This window comes from Marmota flaviventris, chromosome 17 (genome assembly GCF_047511675.1).
Source record: "Marmota flaviventris isolate mMarFla1 chromosome 17, mMarFla1.hap1, whole genome shotgun sequence".
In the NCBI taxonomy this organism is placed as follows: domain Eukaryota; kingdom Metazoa; phylum Chordata; class Mammalia; order Rodentia; family Sciuridae; genus Marmota; species Marmota flaviventris.
In genome coordinates this window covers 39,825,022-39,840,209 of record NC_092514.1, presented here as the reverse complement: position 1 = coordinate 39,840,209, position 15,188 = coordinate 39,825,022, and the positions used below count along the sequence as shown (strand labels likewise).

The 15,188-nt window shown below is 37.6% G+C and overlaps 1 protein-coding gene across 2 annotated transcripts in view; it reads left to right on the top strand.

Moving 5' to 3' along the window:
• The window catches only part of Slfn13 (schlafen family member 13), a 27,283-nt gene extending 12,095 nt beyond the window's left edge, over positions 1-15,188 (top strand). For both annotated transcript variants that reach the window (XM_071603888.1, XM_034635407.2), the window contains 4 exons: positions 4,930-6,083; positions 9,031-9,159; positions 10,943-11,666; positions 11,846-15,188. In XM_071603888.1, coding sequence (XP_071459989.1) covers positions 4,930-6,083; positions 9,031-9,159; positions 10,943-11,666; positions 11,846-12,659 — 2,821 coding nt within the window. In that variant the 3' untranslated portion in view covers positions 12,660-15,188. The remainder of the gene's footprint in view (positions 1-4,929; positions 6,084-9,030; positions 9,160-10,942; positions 11,667-11,845) is intronic.

The following is a 15,188-nucleotide window of genomic DNA, read 5'->3' as shown; positions in this document are numbered from 1 at the left end:
AGGGTCTCCCTGAGTTGTTTAGGGTGACTTTGAACTCTTGATCCTCCTGCCTCAGCCTTCTGTTCTGAGCCACCGGGATTACAGGCTTGTGCCACTGGCTATATAGTAAATCTTAATATGAGATAGAGTGATTCCTTATACTTTATTCTTTTTTTAAGGAAAAAGTTCTAGAATCATTCTTCTGTGTACTATTCCTTCAAAAAAATTTTTTTTAGTTGTAGATGGACACGATACCTTAACATCTTTTCTTTCTTTCTTTCTTTCTTCCTTTCTTCCTTTCTTTCGATTCTGAGGATCAAACCCAGTGCCTCACATAGTGCTCTACCACTGAGCTACAATATCAACACCACTCTATTCTCCTTTTTAGAAATATCATGTTAGCTATTGTGTTAGTTTCCATAAAAAAATTTTGTCTATATGTAAAAAGAAGTCTTTCAGGGATTCTGATAAAAATTGTGTGAAGTCTACATGTCAATTTGAGGGACAATTGACAGCTTTACCATGTGGTTCCATTGAAGCAGGCCAGAGACCACTCCCCACCCAGAAGACCCTTACCATAATTAAGCAGAAACCCTCACTATATTTGTAACATGGAAGTTCCCCTTCTTCAAAAAGCTTTCTATCAGCAAAACTTCTGCAGAAGGGCGTTGTAGTTGGTAGTTTCCTCTTTTTTTCAATTTTTTTTTTTTTTAATGAATGTCAGGTTTGAGGGAAAAAAAAGAAAAACTTTTGAAACCTCTGTTTAGAGGATGGAATGAAACATGATTGTCGTATGAACCTGCTAGCTGCCCTCCACCAAACTGGGTATAACGTTCAAAGAATTTCTATACTCATTGTTCAGAGGAAGAATTCTTAGGCAAGAGCCACCTCTGAATCCTGTAGTCAATAATCCTGCCTCCTGCAAATTCCTCAAGGTGTACAGCCTCTTCTGTCCTACTTTAACATCTTAAGCTCCCTTGATGATCTAAACTATCGCACATAGTAGTTGCTTATTTACTTTCTACCTCCCCTAAACAGCAAGCTCTCAATAGCAAGGACCACATTTGCTTTGTTCACCACTGTTTTCTCTGGATTTAGCACAGTGCCAGGTAAATGATAGATGTCCAATTAATATTTGTTGAGTAAATGATTTATGATTATAATTTATGATTAATAATAATTTCACAGTTGAGAAATGACCAATTGACATGCCTATGCTTGGCAAAATGTAATGTGGCCTTTAAAATATATAATTATAAATGTGACAACATTTCTCCAAAATTTGGAGAAATGATAGATAAAACAATGCAAAATTCTGTTCATTTGATGACTGTAATTCATAAAAATGTAATATTATTAAAGACCACAGAGGAAAGGGAAATACAAGTAAAAGGATTATTGTCATAATATTTGTGAAAATTTTAAAGCCCAGGATAAGACTGAATTTTGTAGTATGCCATATTTTTATGTGGCCAATGGTATATATTTAATAATGTAATTATTATAGGATTTTGAAAATAAAAAATTTTCTCCAGTAAACCCAATGGAACCAGGTACTTCATAAAATTTTGATAACTATTGTGATGTTTTACTGTTATTGATTGAACTCTGTTATTGAGTTCTCAATCTTTTATTACACTAGTTTTGTTTCTCTGCATATTTTTTAAAACCATATCTGGTCGGGCACAGTGGCAAACATCTGTAATCCCAATAACTCAGGAGGCTGAGGCTGGAGTGTCTCAGGTTCGAGGCCAGCCTCAGCAACTTGTGAGGCCCTAAGCAATTTAGTGAGACCCTGTCTCAAAATAAAAAATAAAAAGGGCTGGGGATGTAGCTCAGTAGTAAAGCACCTTGGGTTCAATCCCTAGTACCAAAAACAACAAAAACTAAAAACAAAAACAAACAAAAAATACATATATTTGTGTGTGTGAATAGATATATGTGTGTGTATACAGATACATATATATCTATATATCCAAAAACATATTAAGAGAAAAATATTTTTCCAACTTCCTTAATATGTATTTGGATGGGACAGAATCTCTCTTATTATTTTATTGAAGAACTCTACCAGAGTTTCCCATTAATTTATTTTCCTTTTTGGGGCATATTATTATTAATAATTTTTAAATTCTGATTTGTTATATATGACAACAGAATGTATTACAATCCATATTACATATATAGAGCTCAAGTTTTCATATCTCTGGTTGTATACAAAGTATATTCACACCATTCGTGTCTTCATACATGTACTTTGGATAATGATGTCCATCACATTCCACCATCATTTCTAACCTCCTGCCCCCTCCCTTCCCCTCTAACCCCTTTGCCCTATCTAAAGCTGGTCTATTCCTCCCATGCTCCCCCTCCCTACTCTACTATGAAACAGCTTGATGCTGGTGTTTTAATGAATCATGATAATAGCCATTATTTATTATCAGGTGGTTATATGTGCCCAATACTGTTAAAACACTTCATGAACTAGATTTCTTTTTAAAGTCATGTTTGTTGAGATATAATTTATATATGGTACAATTTGCCCTATTTAGTTTTATAGTTATATGAACTTTGATAACAAATATAAAAATTGACAACATATAAATATGGATAGATAGTACTACAGTGAGGATACAGAATATGTTACCTTGTTCTCCTTTACTTCTTTCTTTTTTTTAACAAATAGAGAAATTAATTTTAATATATTTTCATTTAACCCAATGGATTACCAACATAATTTGCAAAGAAAATAATTGTTAGATATTTCATGTTCATTTTCTTTGTCCTAGTAATTCTTTGGAATCAAATGTCTATTTAACACATAACACACCTCAATTCAGACTAGACACATTTCAAATACTCAGTGGCCTCCTGTAACCAATGGCTGCCATATTGGCTCCTTTCTCCATCTTTCACCTATTGGTGAGACATATGCTGTAGGCTGCATGATAAGTCCCCTTGTTATGTGGTTTCTTGTTGAGTTCCATCAGAAAGGAACACCAAAGAGATGAGCTTAGAAGATACAAGAGTAGAATGAGGTGTTTTATTCCTCCCTATAAGACTCTGTTAGACTGTGAATTGATTTCTACATGCTTTTGGTGGGAATAACTTCAGTTAGGTCACCTTCTCCTACAAATTTTTCATAATGACTCTCTTCTTTCACCTCCTACCTCTCCATGTTTACGGAAGGAAAGGTGCTTCACAAAATTTGCTAGTTTCCCTCAACCTTGCCCTTACCTTTATAAATACCTTATTAAATAATTTTTACTCTGATTGATCTTTTTCATCCTTGAATCTTGAATAATATTATATATATATATATATATATATATATATATATATATATATATATATATATATAAATGTATAAAATGCTAACATTTTTAAAGAAAATATAATAATAAATATATATAAATATAATAATAAATTACTTGCACCTTCAATGCCACCTCTGGTATCTGGGCCATCATCTCTCGTGTCATTTATTGTCAAATCCTTATTACTGGTTTGCCCTCTTGAATTGGTTCTCTACTCTGAATTAATAAAGTGTCTACCCCTTTAAAAAAATTATGATACAGTAAAATTAACATTTCTAGACGTATAGTTCCATGTGCCATCCCTTTGTAATCACACCTTCCCCCTTCCCTTAGCCCATGGCAACCATGGATCTGTTCTTCATCTGTAACATATCTTCGTAAATATATTTTTAGTTGTTGATAGACCTTTATTTTATTCACTTATTTATATGCACTGCTGAGAATCGAACCCAGGGCCTCACACATGCCAGGCAAGTGCACTACCACTGAGCTACAACCCCAGCCCCTGTAATATGCCTTTTAATGGCTACTTTTTTGTGTTACTCTCCCTTCTTTAAAAATCCTTCCTTAGCTTTTGACTGCTAAGAGCATTGTCCCTTTTCTTTTCAAAATATTTTCTTAGTTGTCAGTGGTTATTTATTTATTTATTTATTTATTTATTTATTTATTTATATGCAGTGCTAAGAATTGAGCCCAGAGCCTCATACACGCTAGGCAAGTGCTCTACCACTGAGCCACAACTCCAGCCCACAGTGTCCCTTTTCTAACTTTGAGCTTCCTCTTTCACTATTTCTTTTCTCACCTAACATCATTCATCACTCTAAAGTTCTGGTCAGACTGAACATCTCTTTGCTGTTTGTTTTTTTTAATTGAGCCTTTAATTTTTTTTAATTTTAATTTTTTGGTACTGGGGATTGAATCCAGGGGCTCTGTGTCACTGAGCAACATCCTCAGCCCTCTTTATTTTTTGAGGTAGGGTCTTGCTAAGTTGCTGAGGCTGGCCTCCAACTTGCAATTCTCCTGACTCAGCCTCCCCAGTCAGTGGGATTACAGGCATATACCACGATGCTGGGTCTCTTTACTGCTTTAATACACTATTTTCTTTCTTTCTTTTAATATTTATTTTTTAGGTGGACACAATATCTTTATTTTTTATTTTTATGTGGTGTTGAGGATCGAACCCAGCACCCCGCGCATGCCAGGCGAGCGCGCTACCGCTTGAGCCACATCCCCAGCCCTAATACACTATTTTCTTTGCTAGTTTCAGGACTTCCCACATTTCACTCTGATATTAAAGCTTTGGTTAATTTGGATCTTAGCTTGAGTGCTCCTTCAACCAGGAGGCCTTCTTTATTCATATTAGGTTGATTGTTAATATTTGATGCTTTGTCTTTCAGAGTACTTTCCAAACATTGATCAATTATTTTATTCAACCATATTTCCTCGCAGACTGTAAGCTGCAAGAAGCAGGGGCTCTGCCCTTTCTTGATTTGCCACTGAATCTCTAGCTCCCAGTACCTAGCAGGAACTTGACAAACATTTTTTAGTAAATGAGTGAATGTATTTTGTGTGTACTACTCAATTTACTTTTTTATTAACATGAGATGCATGTTTTAATGGTTTTCAATTGCAGAACAAACATGGAGAAACATAATTCATCTTTGGTGGAGGATTTATCTCACCCAGACTTAGTCTTCAACATAGGAAAAGTGACTCTTGGTGAAAGAAACAGAAACAAGATGCAGAAAACTCGGAGAGAGCAAGAGAGAGTGAACATTCTACAGGCTGCATGTGCTTTATTAAACTCAGGAGGAGGAGTGATTCAGATGGAAATGGCAAACGAAGATGAACAGCCAGTGGAGATCGGACAGGACTTGGAAGAGGCACTGAGAGACCTTATTCAATCTTCAGATTTGCAGGCTTTCTTCGAATTCAAGTACCAAGGAAAGTGTTTTTACATTTTTGTTAAATCTTGGAGCAGTGCCCCTTCACCTGAAGACAGTTCCCCGAAGCCTCGCATTTGCAGCCTGAGCTCCTCACTGCGCCGTAGATCTGGCACTTCTGTGATCCTCATGAAGTCAAGAGAGGCGTTTGATTTCCTAGTAACCAGGAAAAAGAGTGTAAAATGTAGTCTGAGTCATGAAGGACTTTCACAGAGTAAAATTCCCAGAGCTGTACATCAGAACGTTTTTGAATCAGATCTTGCTTTCAAATTATTCCAAAGCGACCGACTTAAATATGATGACATCCTACCTTTTCCTGAGTCTCAATCTGTAGAGTTTAAGCAGTTCTCTACAAAAAACATACAAAAATATGTAAAAAGCCTAATTCCAGAGTACATCCCTGCATTTGCAAACAGTGGTGGAGGCTATCTTTTTGTTGGGGTGGAGGATCAAAGTAGGAAAGTCCTAGGATGTGCAAAAGACCAGGTTGACTGTGCATCTTTGGAGACAGCCATAGCAGATGCAGTTTCAAAGCTGCCCATCGTCCATTTCTGCTCTTCTGAAGCGCAGTTGTCTTATAGGACCAAAGTCATAGATGTGTTTCATGGGGAAGACTTGTACGGTTATTGCTTTGCAATTAAAGTGGAACCATTCTGTTGTGTGGTGTTCTCAGAAGCTCCCATTTCATGGATGGTGAATGATAGGAAAACCATCTACAGCCTGACGGCTGAGAAATGGGTAGACATGATGATGTACTCTCCTGGTTCATGGATGGTGAATGATAGGAAAAACATCTACAGCCCGACAACTAAGAAATGGGTAGACATGATGGACGCTGATCCAGGTAAGGGGCAGAAAGCTCCTCCTTTCCTGTCCTTTCTGCCTCTTGGGCAACTCCATATTACAGTTTTCCTTTGTTTCCTGTTACTCTGGAAATCTTACTAAGTGTTTTGATTCTCCAAGTACCTTGCTTTTCATACAAGAGAAAGTTTTGTTGGGTAGATCAGAAACCTAAATCAGTTGTCGAATAGTGAAAATTTTCCACATTAGAAGTTGAAAAGAAAAATATTTGGGGGAGGTTGCCCTTGAAGTGATGTTCTAGAACTGGCTTTTATTGGCTCTAAGGTAAATTTTTAAATTTTAAGAGCTGGCTGTTAAACACTGTCATTATGAGTAGTTGTTATTTTTTTAAAATTTTATTTTATTTTTGGCCAGGGATTGAACTCAGGAGCACTTGACCACTGAGAGACATCCCCAGCCCTATCTTGTATTTTATTTAGAGACAGAGTCTCACTTAGTTGCTTAGGGCCTCACCATTGCTGAGGCTGGCTTTGAACTCACAATCCTCCTGTCTCAACCTCCTGAGCTAGGAATACAGGTGTGTGCCACCACACCTGGCTGTTTTTGTTTTTGTTTTATTTGTTTTTGGTGGTGCTGGGGATTGAACCCAGGGCCTTACACATGCTAGGCAAGCACTCTACTAACTGGGCTACATCTCCAGCCTCTAGGCATAGTTAAGTTTTAATATATGATTGCAATTAAATAATGTATATTACAAACATTATTTATGAGTTACTGTACTAATACAAACTCACCACTTCATAATTATTTCCTAAGTTTTACTATCATCTATGCTTGTGTGGTCATTTATATCTACTGTGTCTGTGTGGTGGAAATACTATAAAATGGAGTGCTACTGTGCATTTCTTTCTTTTTTAAAAATATCTGTTTACTTGTCAATGGACCTTTATTTAATTTATTTTTTTGTATGTGTTACTGAGAAGCCAACCCAGTGCCTCACATATGCTAAGCACTCTACCACTAAGCCACAATACCAGCCCTGTTACTGTGCGTTTCTTCCCAACTCTGCGTTTAATGACATTATATGGATGGTTTGAAATTGTCCATGGTGGGAATATTTACAACCACAGAAACAAGCAGTTGGCTGCAAATGAAAAAATCTTTTCTCAACTAGACCTGGTTATTCGACTTTTACTAGCATAGTGCCATTTCCTTGGATTGGCCACTTGAAATATTTAAAATCCTTTGGATTGAAGTTTGCTGTAACCTCATAATAGTACCTCTGCCTAAGTTAAGATGCCTTCTGTGTCTTGATCCTTGGAGACCTTAGTGACTTTGCAGTTCAGGAAAACCTGAAAGTAGCTCAGGGTGATGAAGGCCTTCCCAATGCCAGGTCTGTCCTCAGTACCCTCACATTCTTCCTGATCTGCTTGTGCTCTAAATAATTTGTCTTTACCTCCACTCATCATCATGCACCCACTATGCACAAGCCATAACCTGATCTACTATTCTGCTTCTAACAATTTTCCTTACTTGGCATTACTGTTGCTTCCTAAGCTTGTTTGCATATTTTTCTTATCATTCTATAATTTGGTGGATTAGTGGGATATCTCAGTCTTTCTAGAATGACTGAGAATTTGCCAAGCCTGGAGAGACACAGAGAATCATATAAAATCTGGGACACAGTCTTTTGTGTGACATAAATAGCTTGTTGGATTTCCATCTCCAAAACAAGTGGAAGAACTTAATAATGCAGTTCCTAATGTCCTTTGATTTTATACCTTATACCTTTAGGAATAAACATAGGTGTCTGTCTGTCATTGAGATTTTTACATGAGTTTCTTGTTCCTGATATTTTCAATGGAAGTCTTTTTGCTTCACACAAGTACTCCAGATAGGTAGAAGTAAACATTCATAAACACAGCTACCATGGTCTTGGAAAGTTTATGTAAAAATAAATTGAGCTTATTTTAACTACTTAAAAATCGACTTAAATGTGGTTAGGGTTATGGCTCAGTAATAGAGTGCTTGCTTCGCATGTGCAAGGCCCTGGGTTCGATCCTCAGCACCACATAAAAATAAATAAATAAAGTTATAAAAATTTATATAAAAAATCAATTTAAAGAAATGATTTGTACCCATATATCTTCTGAGTAAGCTGAGAGTATGTCATGGTTCAACCTGGAAAATAGTAGTGATTTAAGTGAGTGAATGAGAATGTGGCTAGTGAATGTCACCTAAGCATTTTCTGTCAGGGGCTTGTTGAAATTCTAAAATGTGATGATCCTTGTGCTCTATGCTGCAGGGGATATAAGGTAAGGAAAAGTTTATGCTTCTAAGGGCCTTCATTCATTCATTCATTCTTTCTTTCCTCACATTTCTTATTGGTGCATTATAGTTAATTCATTTTTTCATTCATTAATTTAAGAATTATTTATACTAGAAATATCTACACAGATCCAAAGCAGACCTAGTTCCTGACCTTCGTGCAACTTAGTCTATCAAAGATGATAATCATTTAATCAGTCCCTAAACTAATAAATATATCATTAGAGTTGTTATAATGACTACTAGAGGAAAATACATGGAACTATAGAATATTTAACAGAGATGAGAGTTGGGTGCAGGGAAGGTAGTGAAGGATAGAGGGGTGATATAAAGTAAGACACACCAACACAGATGTGGGGACTAAAAGTATGTGCTATGTGTCATGAGAGACATATGAACATAATGCTATCCTGACCGAGAATGAAGAATAATATTGAATGGAGAGATACAAATTTCCAAATAATGGCTCGTCAGTGGAAGATTTTGGCCATGTTAATACACAATAAAACTCTGTCTAGACACATGAGTGGGGAGTTGTCTCTATCATCTCTCAAGTCACACCACCAAGAAAATCATATATCCACCCACTGGTAAGGTCTCTTTCCGTCATGAGGGGATGAACTGAAATCTCAGAATAACATGAGTTTTCTTTCTTTGTGAAGATCTTCTGTGCTTGTCCAAAGACTTTGAATCTCAGCTGAACCTATCTAGTGCATCTCCTCTCAGCAGACCTGTGTACTCCAAGAAAGGCCTGGAACATAAAGAGGATCTCCAGAGAATCTTATTTTCAGGTAGTAACTATGGTTTGACTACTTGACACCAGTCAGTTTTTATGTTATGATAAAGGGAGACAGTTTGTCATGTTTGTGTTTTGAAAACTGCAAATTCTTATGTCCAAAGTGATTGTTCCAAGCTTATAGGTGATAGGTGATTTACTCCCCCACCCCAGGGCTGGGGATCAAACCCAGGGCCTTGCACATACTAGGCAAGCAACCTATACCCAGGCTACATCCTCAGCCCTGGTGAGAGGTGGTTTGGAAGTGAACCCTCACTGACCTCATAGACTAAGGCAGCATAGCACATAGAATCCAGGATTATTATTTCCAGTTATGAAACTTCCTAGGACAATTGACAAACAATGTCTTTTCTTATTTTCTACTTCATTTGTTTTTCAAAGCTCCATTCCAAACATATTCTTCAATTACTCTATTTTATACAATGAGCAAAATAATTACCAAAGGAATAGGAGCAACTGCATTTAAAATAACCACTACAAATCTTTTATTTATTTATTTATATGTGGTGCCGAGGATCAAACCCAGGGCCTCATACATGCCAGGCAAGAATTCTACCACTGAGCCACAATTCCACTCCTACAAATCTTGATTCTCATATATATACTTTCATATCATCTCGACAGGATGAAAAACAATATCTTCCTCCCTTCCTTGGAGCACATGATCATTGAAATAAGTTTGAAGCCCTAAAGTGCAAATTTATGCTCGCCTCCCATAATTGTTCCTGTTGCCTGAAGCAAAGGGAAACTTTTGTGATAGACAGAGCCCCACCATGATAGTAAGGGACAGAAACAAGAGTTCTGCTTCAGGAGGTACCTAAGGGCCTAGCCTAAAGGTCTTCCAGCCCAGAACTGCAAGAAATTCCCTGCTCAACAAGGTTTTACATCGGGGCAGGGTCTGGTGGCTCTGGAGGAGCCTACAGGCCTGGCACGTGAGAGGGACTGGGTTTGATCCACAGCACCACATAAAAATAAAATCAAGGTATTGTGTCCACCTACAACTAAAAAAATACATACTTAAAAAAAATAGAGCTGGTGATGTGGCTCAGTGGTCAAGTGCCCCTGAGTTCAATCCCTGGTACCAAAATAATAATAATAATAATAATAATAATAATAATAATAATAAAAAATAAAGGTTTTACATTGACTCTATCTTCTCACAAACATAGTGTTAAAGAGCATCTTATTCCTGGAAAGGCTATTTCTACTCCCATCATAAAGATTTTCAGGGACATTTTGGGATTCAGATACTTGGAGTAGATAGAGGAAGGATAGGGAGCATTACCATTTCTCCAGTAGCCATGATGAGCTGGACACTTCCTGCTATTTCATTTATTACTCCCCATAGAACGTGTGCTTTGTTAGTTTTATATATATATACATATTTCTCTGATGGACCTTTATTTTATTCATTTTTTTTAATAGGTGCTGAGAATTGAACCCAGTGCCTCACATATGCTAGGCAAGTGCTCTACCACTGAGCCACAACCCCAGCCCTGTGAGTTTTCTTTTATAGGAGAGGAATCAGTGTCTTACAAAGGTTAGGGAATTTTTCAAGACATTGAAATAATAGACACATGGATTTAGATGAGGTATGTCAGATATTCCAAGGCATCTTTTTCCTTGTAATATAATGATATTCACAAAAATATTTTTAAATCTGTCATTAACCACCATCATCATAATCAACCAGTTAATTATGATTAAATATAATTAATAATTACTATAAATATATATATATTTTTTGTCTCCCAAATTATCATTCTTTCTACGTGTAGTGCCACGAGAAAATTTGCGATACACTCCTGAATCCGTCTGGAAGGAGCTGTTCTCACAGCATGAAGGTCTGAAGGCGTTAATAAGTCAGCAAATGCATCCTTTCTCCCAGGGAATTCTGATCTTCTCTAGAAGCTGGGCTGTGGACCTGGACTTGCAAGAGAAGCAGGAAGTCATCTGTGATGCTCTGCTGATTGCTCTGAACAGCCCCCCTACCCTCTACACTGTTCTCAGGGATCAGGATGCAGAGGGCCAGGCCTACTGCACCCAGACTGCATTTACTTTGAAACAGAAGCTGGTAAACATGGGTGGCTACACTGGGAAAGTGTGTGTCATGACCAAGGTTCTCTACCTGAGTCCCAGGAGCAAACCAGAGACCACAGAGGGGTCGGGCTGTCTGGTAGATTATCCTTCGTCCTATTACCTTAGAGACACTCAGCAAATGGAAGCCTTGCTGCAGGCTCTTGTGATTGTCTTGCTTGGCTTCAGATCTTTCTTGAGTGACCAGCTTGGCTGTGAGATTTTAAATCTGCTCACAGTCCAACAGTATGAGATATTATCAACAAACCTCCGTAAGAACAGACACTGGTTTGTCCATGGCTTGCCTGGCTCCGGGAAGACAGTCATGGCCATGAAAATCATGGAGAAGATCAGGAATATGTTTCACTGTGAGAAAAATAATATTCTCTACATTTGTGAAAACCAGCCTTTGAAGAACTTTATCGGGTAAGCAGTTAGATCTTATACCTATGTGTTATTTAATCAGGGATTATTTTTCTACTAAGCCACTTTGTTCCTTGAGAAATTATTTGTGACAGTAGTACTATATTCAGGGGAACACAAAAGAGTGATTTTTCTCCTTCACAAAATGAAGAAAACTGAGTGTGTCGTTTTCGTTATTACAGGAATAAACAGATCTGTGAGGCAGTGACCCGGAAAACCTTCATGAAGAAGGAGGACTTTAAAGATATTCAACACATCATTGTGGATGAAGCTCAGAATTTCCGCAAAGAAGATGGGGACTGGTATGGGAAAGCAATTGCCATCACTCAGAGGGAAAAGGAACATCCAGGAAATCTCTGGATCTTTCTGGACTATTTTCAGACCAGCCACTTGGATGTTAGTGGTCTCCCTCCTCTCTCATCCCAGTATCCAAGAGAAGAGCTCACAAGAGTGGTCCGCAATGCAGATCAAATAGCCCTATACCTAAAAAAACTGATGAAGAACATTAAAAAGAATCCACCACGTAACATCCCCCGTAGATCCTTGGAGATGCTTCCTGAAGCTGAATGGGTTCGGGATGTCCAGGGAATCTTAAAGATTCAGAAAAATTTGACTCAGACTCAAATTGTGAACTTTGTGGCAGACACCTGCAAGGGGCTGTTTGAAAAGGGGTATACATTCAAAGATATTGCTGTGCTTGTCAGTACCACAGAAGAAGTGAATGACTACAAGTATGACCTCCTAAGGGCGATGAGGAAGAAAAGGATGGTGCAGTTCTGCGATGCAAGTGGCGTATTGAGCGATCACATCGTGTTGGACAGTGTCCGTCGGTTCTCAGGCCTGGAAAGGAACATTGTGTTTGGGATCCATTCAAAGACAGCCGAGCCTCCTATCTTAAACAATATTCTGGCCTGTCTGGCTTCCAGGGCAAAGCAACAGCTCTATATTCTGTTTTGTGATAACTTTTACAAAGAACCTCAACCTGAAATGGGTTAAGACAACTACTCTGGAGATATCTGTGTCTGTTTGGTTTTGCAGAAACTTTTCTCTTTGGTTCACAGGTCAGATTAGGGCAGAGTTGGGAACTGCTTCTGTCCTGCTTACTCCTTTCAAAGAGATTATTTCCAGAACTCTTTCCAAAGACTGTGGTTTCCTCCAGTTCCATTCTTCCTGTTAGATAGGTGATAGCATTCAAGGGAACTTTAGCTGCCCTGCAGGGTAGACCAGTGTGCTGGAGTTAGGGTGAAAACCATGAAAACAAGAAACAGCTCCTCTAGCCTATCTTTCTTTAAAGTCTAGACTTTTTCATTGTGACTACACATAGTTTTTGTTTTTTAAAAATTTATCCAATTACCACTTGTTTTCTGAAGAAGGATAGTCGGTTAAAAAGTCACTTGTTCATTGTGGAAGCATAAGTTGTTTCTTGAATTCTTTTTTTTTTATACTATCATTTATTTATTTTTTGGTTCTGGTGATTAACCCCAGGGGCACTCTACCACTGAGCTCCATCCTCAGCCCTTTTTATTTTTTATTTGGACTCAGGGTCCGGCTAAGTTGTGCAAGGCAGCCTCAAACTTATAATCACACTTCTTCAGCCTCCCAAGTTGCTGATTACAGATGTGAGTCATTGCATCTGTCCTTCAATCCTGGGGTCCTCTAACTTCAACAAAATAGGACAAATCAGCAAAATAGGGAGGGAAATATTGCTTCTTTCTTAGTGCATTAAATCAGATATAACTCAGGCCCATCTCACAGATCCTGCTTCATCCCTGGGGTTATCCATTTCTCCAAAAAGTCCTGCTTCCTTCATGGAGAATGGTAATAGAAACCAAAATCTGGACATTGCCTATGCTGGTTGCTACTTGTTAGCTTACTTTGTTGTTGCTGGCTTTTTCCACTGTCACTGTATGTGGCAGCACTGTCCAACCACATGTAGCAAATGATTCCTTGCAGTGTGGCTGGTCCAAATGGAGATGTGTAAATATGCATGCAAACTGGATTCAAAAATTTGGTATGAAGAATGAAAATATCCCCTTCATCATCCTTTTATAATGATTATATGTTCAAATGATCATATTTTGGAAGTGTTGAGTTAAATAAGAAATAGTATCAAAAGCAATTGTGCCTGCTTAGCTTCTAAATTTTTTTAATGCAGAAAGTTTTAAACTACATATGTAGTTTGCATTATATTTCTGTTGAGCAGCACTAGTGTGTGCATTGTTAAAAATGAGACTTTTCAATGCTCGACTAGAGCAGAGGACTCAGTAGGGTGGAGGGAGAAGAGGACTTTGTCCTTCAAGGCACATAATGTCTAGGGTTATTTTTAGTTGTCACAACTTAAGGGGAGTGTTAATGGTACCTAACGGGTAAAGGCAGGCATACTGATAAACACCCTACAATGTACGGGATAGCACCCTACAACAAAAATTTCCCAACCCAAAGTATCAAAAGGGCTGAGTCTGGCAAATCCTGATGTGCCTAGTTCCGTCCCTTAAATAAGTATTCCAGGTTGGAGTTCTTCCCTTATGATACTTGAGGCCTGAAGGACTGAGGCATCCTGTTTTGTATTGCTAGTGAATTGGTATGTGGAATGAAGAGTCCTGGGGGATCCTGTGACCCCAATAGGGATTCTACCTTTCTCAGATGCTGAAGTAATATAGTTGCAAAAGATTTTTATTCCTTATGAAGTGTAGGCAATGCCAAGGTGAAATAAAGGAAGTGGTGTCCTTGAATAATAGCTTATCTTTAGAGGCTTAGTGTTTCTTAAACTCTGTGGAAGTATATTGATCCATTGCAACATATTGCTAAGTGCTTATATAAATCTAGTAGTGGGGGTTTCTGAGATTCTCAGGGGGAAATAAGAAATTCATATCTAAACGGTTTTATTCTTTAAATAAGCTAACTCTTTAAGAAACACTCCAGGCACGGAGAAAATAAGAATGTATAAGCTGAATGGTCATTCCCAAGACATGAGTCTCTAAAACTTGCACAAACATATTAAATGCATTGGTTAGTCTGATGAATCTCTTCAGAACTCTGAATCTCATGATGCTTTCTGGTTATAAAAAACAAAAACATTACAATTGCAAAACTCTTTACTGAACAGTAAAATCAGAGTAGAATAAAAAAACATGAAAATTAATATGAAAATAAATAGTAAAGTTTAAACAATATTTATTCCCTCAAATTTAAGCCATTCATCGCTCTAGAAACATTTTGGTTGAGATATAGGAACATGTGCTTCCAGGAATGTAATCCCAGTGCTGATAAAGAAGACATCTAAATTAACTTTTACCTGGAAATGAATAGTACTTAAGAATTTAGGAATCCTTTCTCTATTAAGACTTGGAGTGAAGATTTGGAAGGCTCTGTTGTTATGTAGTAAAGATAAATAGGAAAGAATCAAATGTGGTGCTTCTAATTAAGGAATTGCCTTTGTGAAAATTGTTCTCTTAATTCAAGGAATACAAAATGGTGATTTTCTCTGTGATGTTCCAAAGTGTGAATAAAGATGCAAGGAAGACA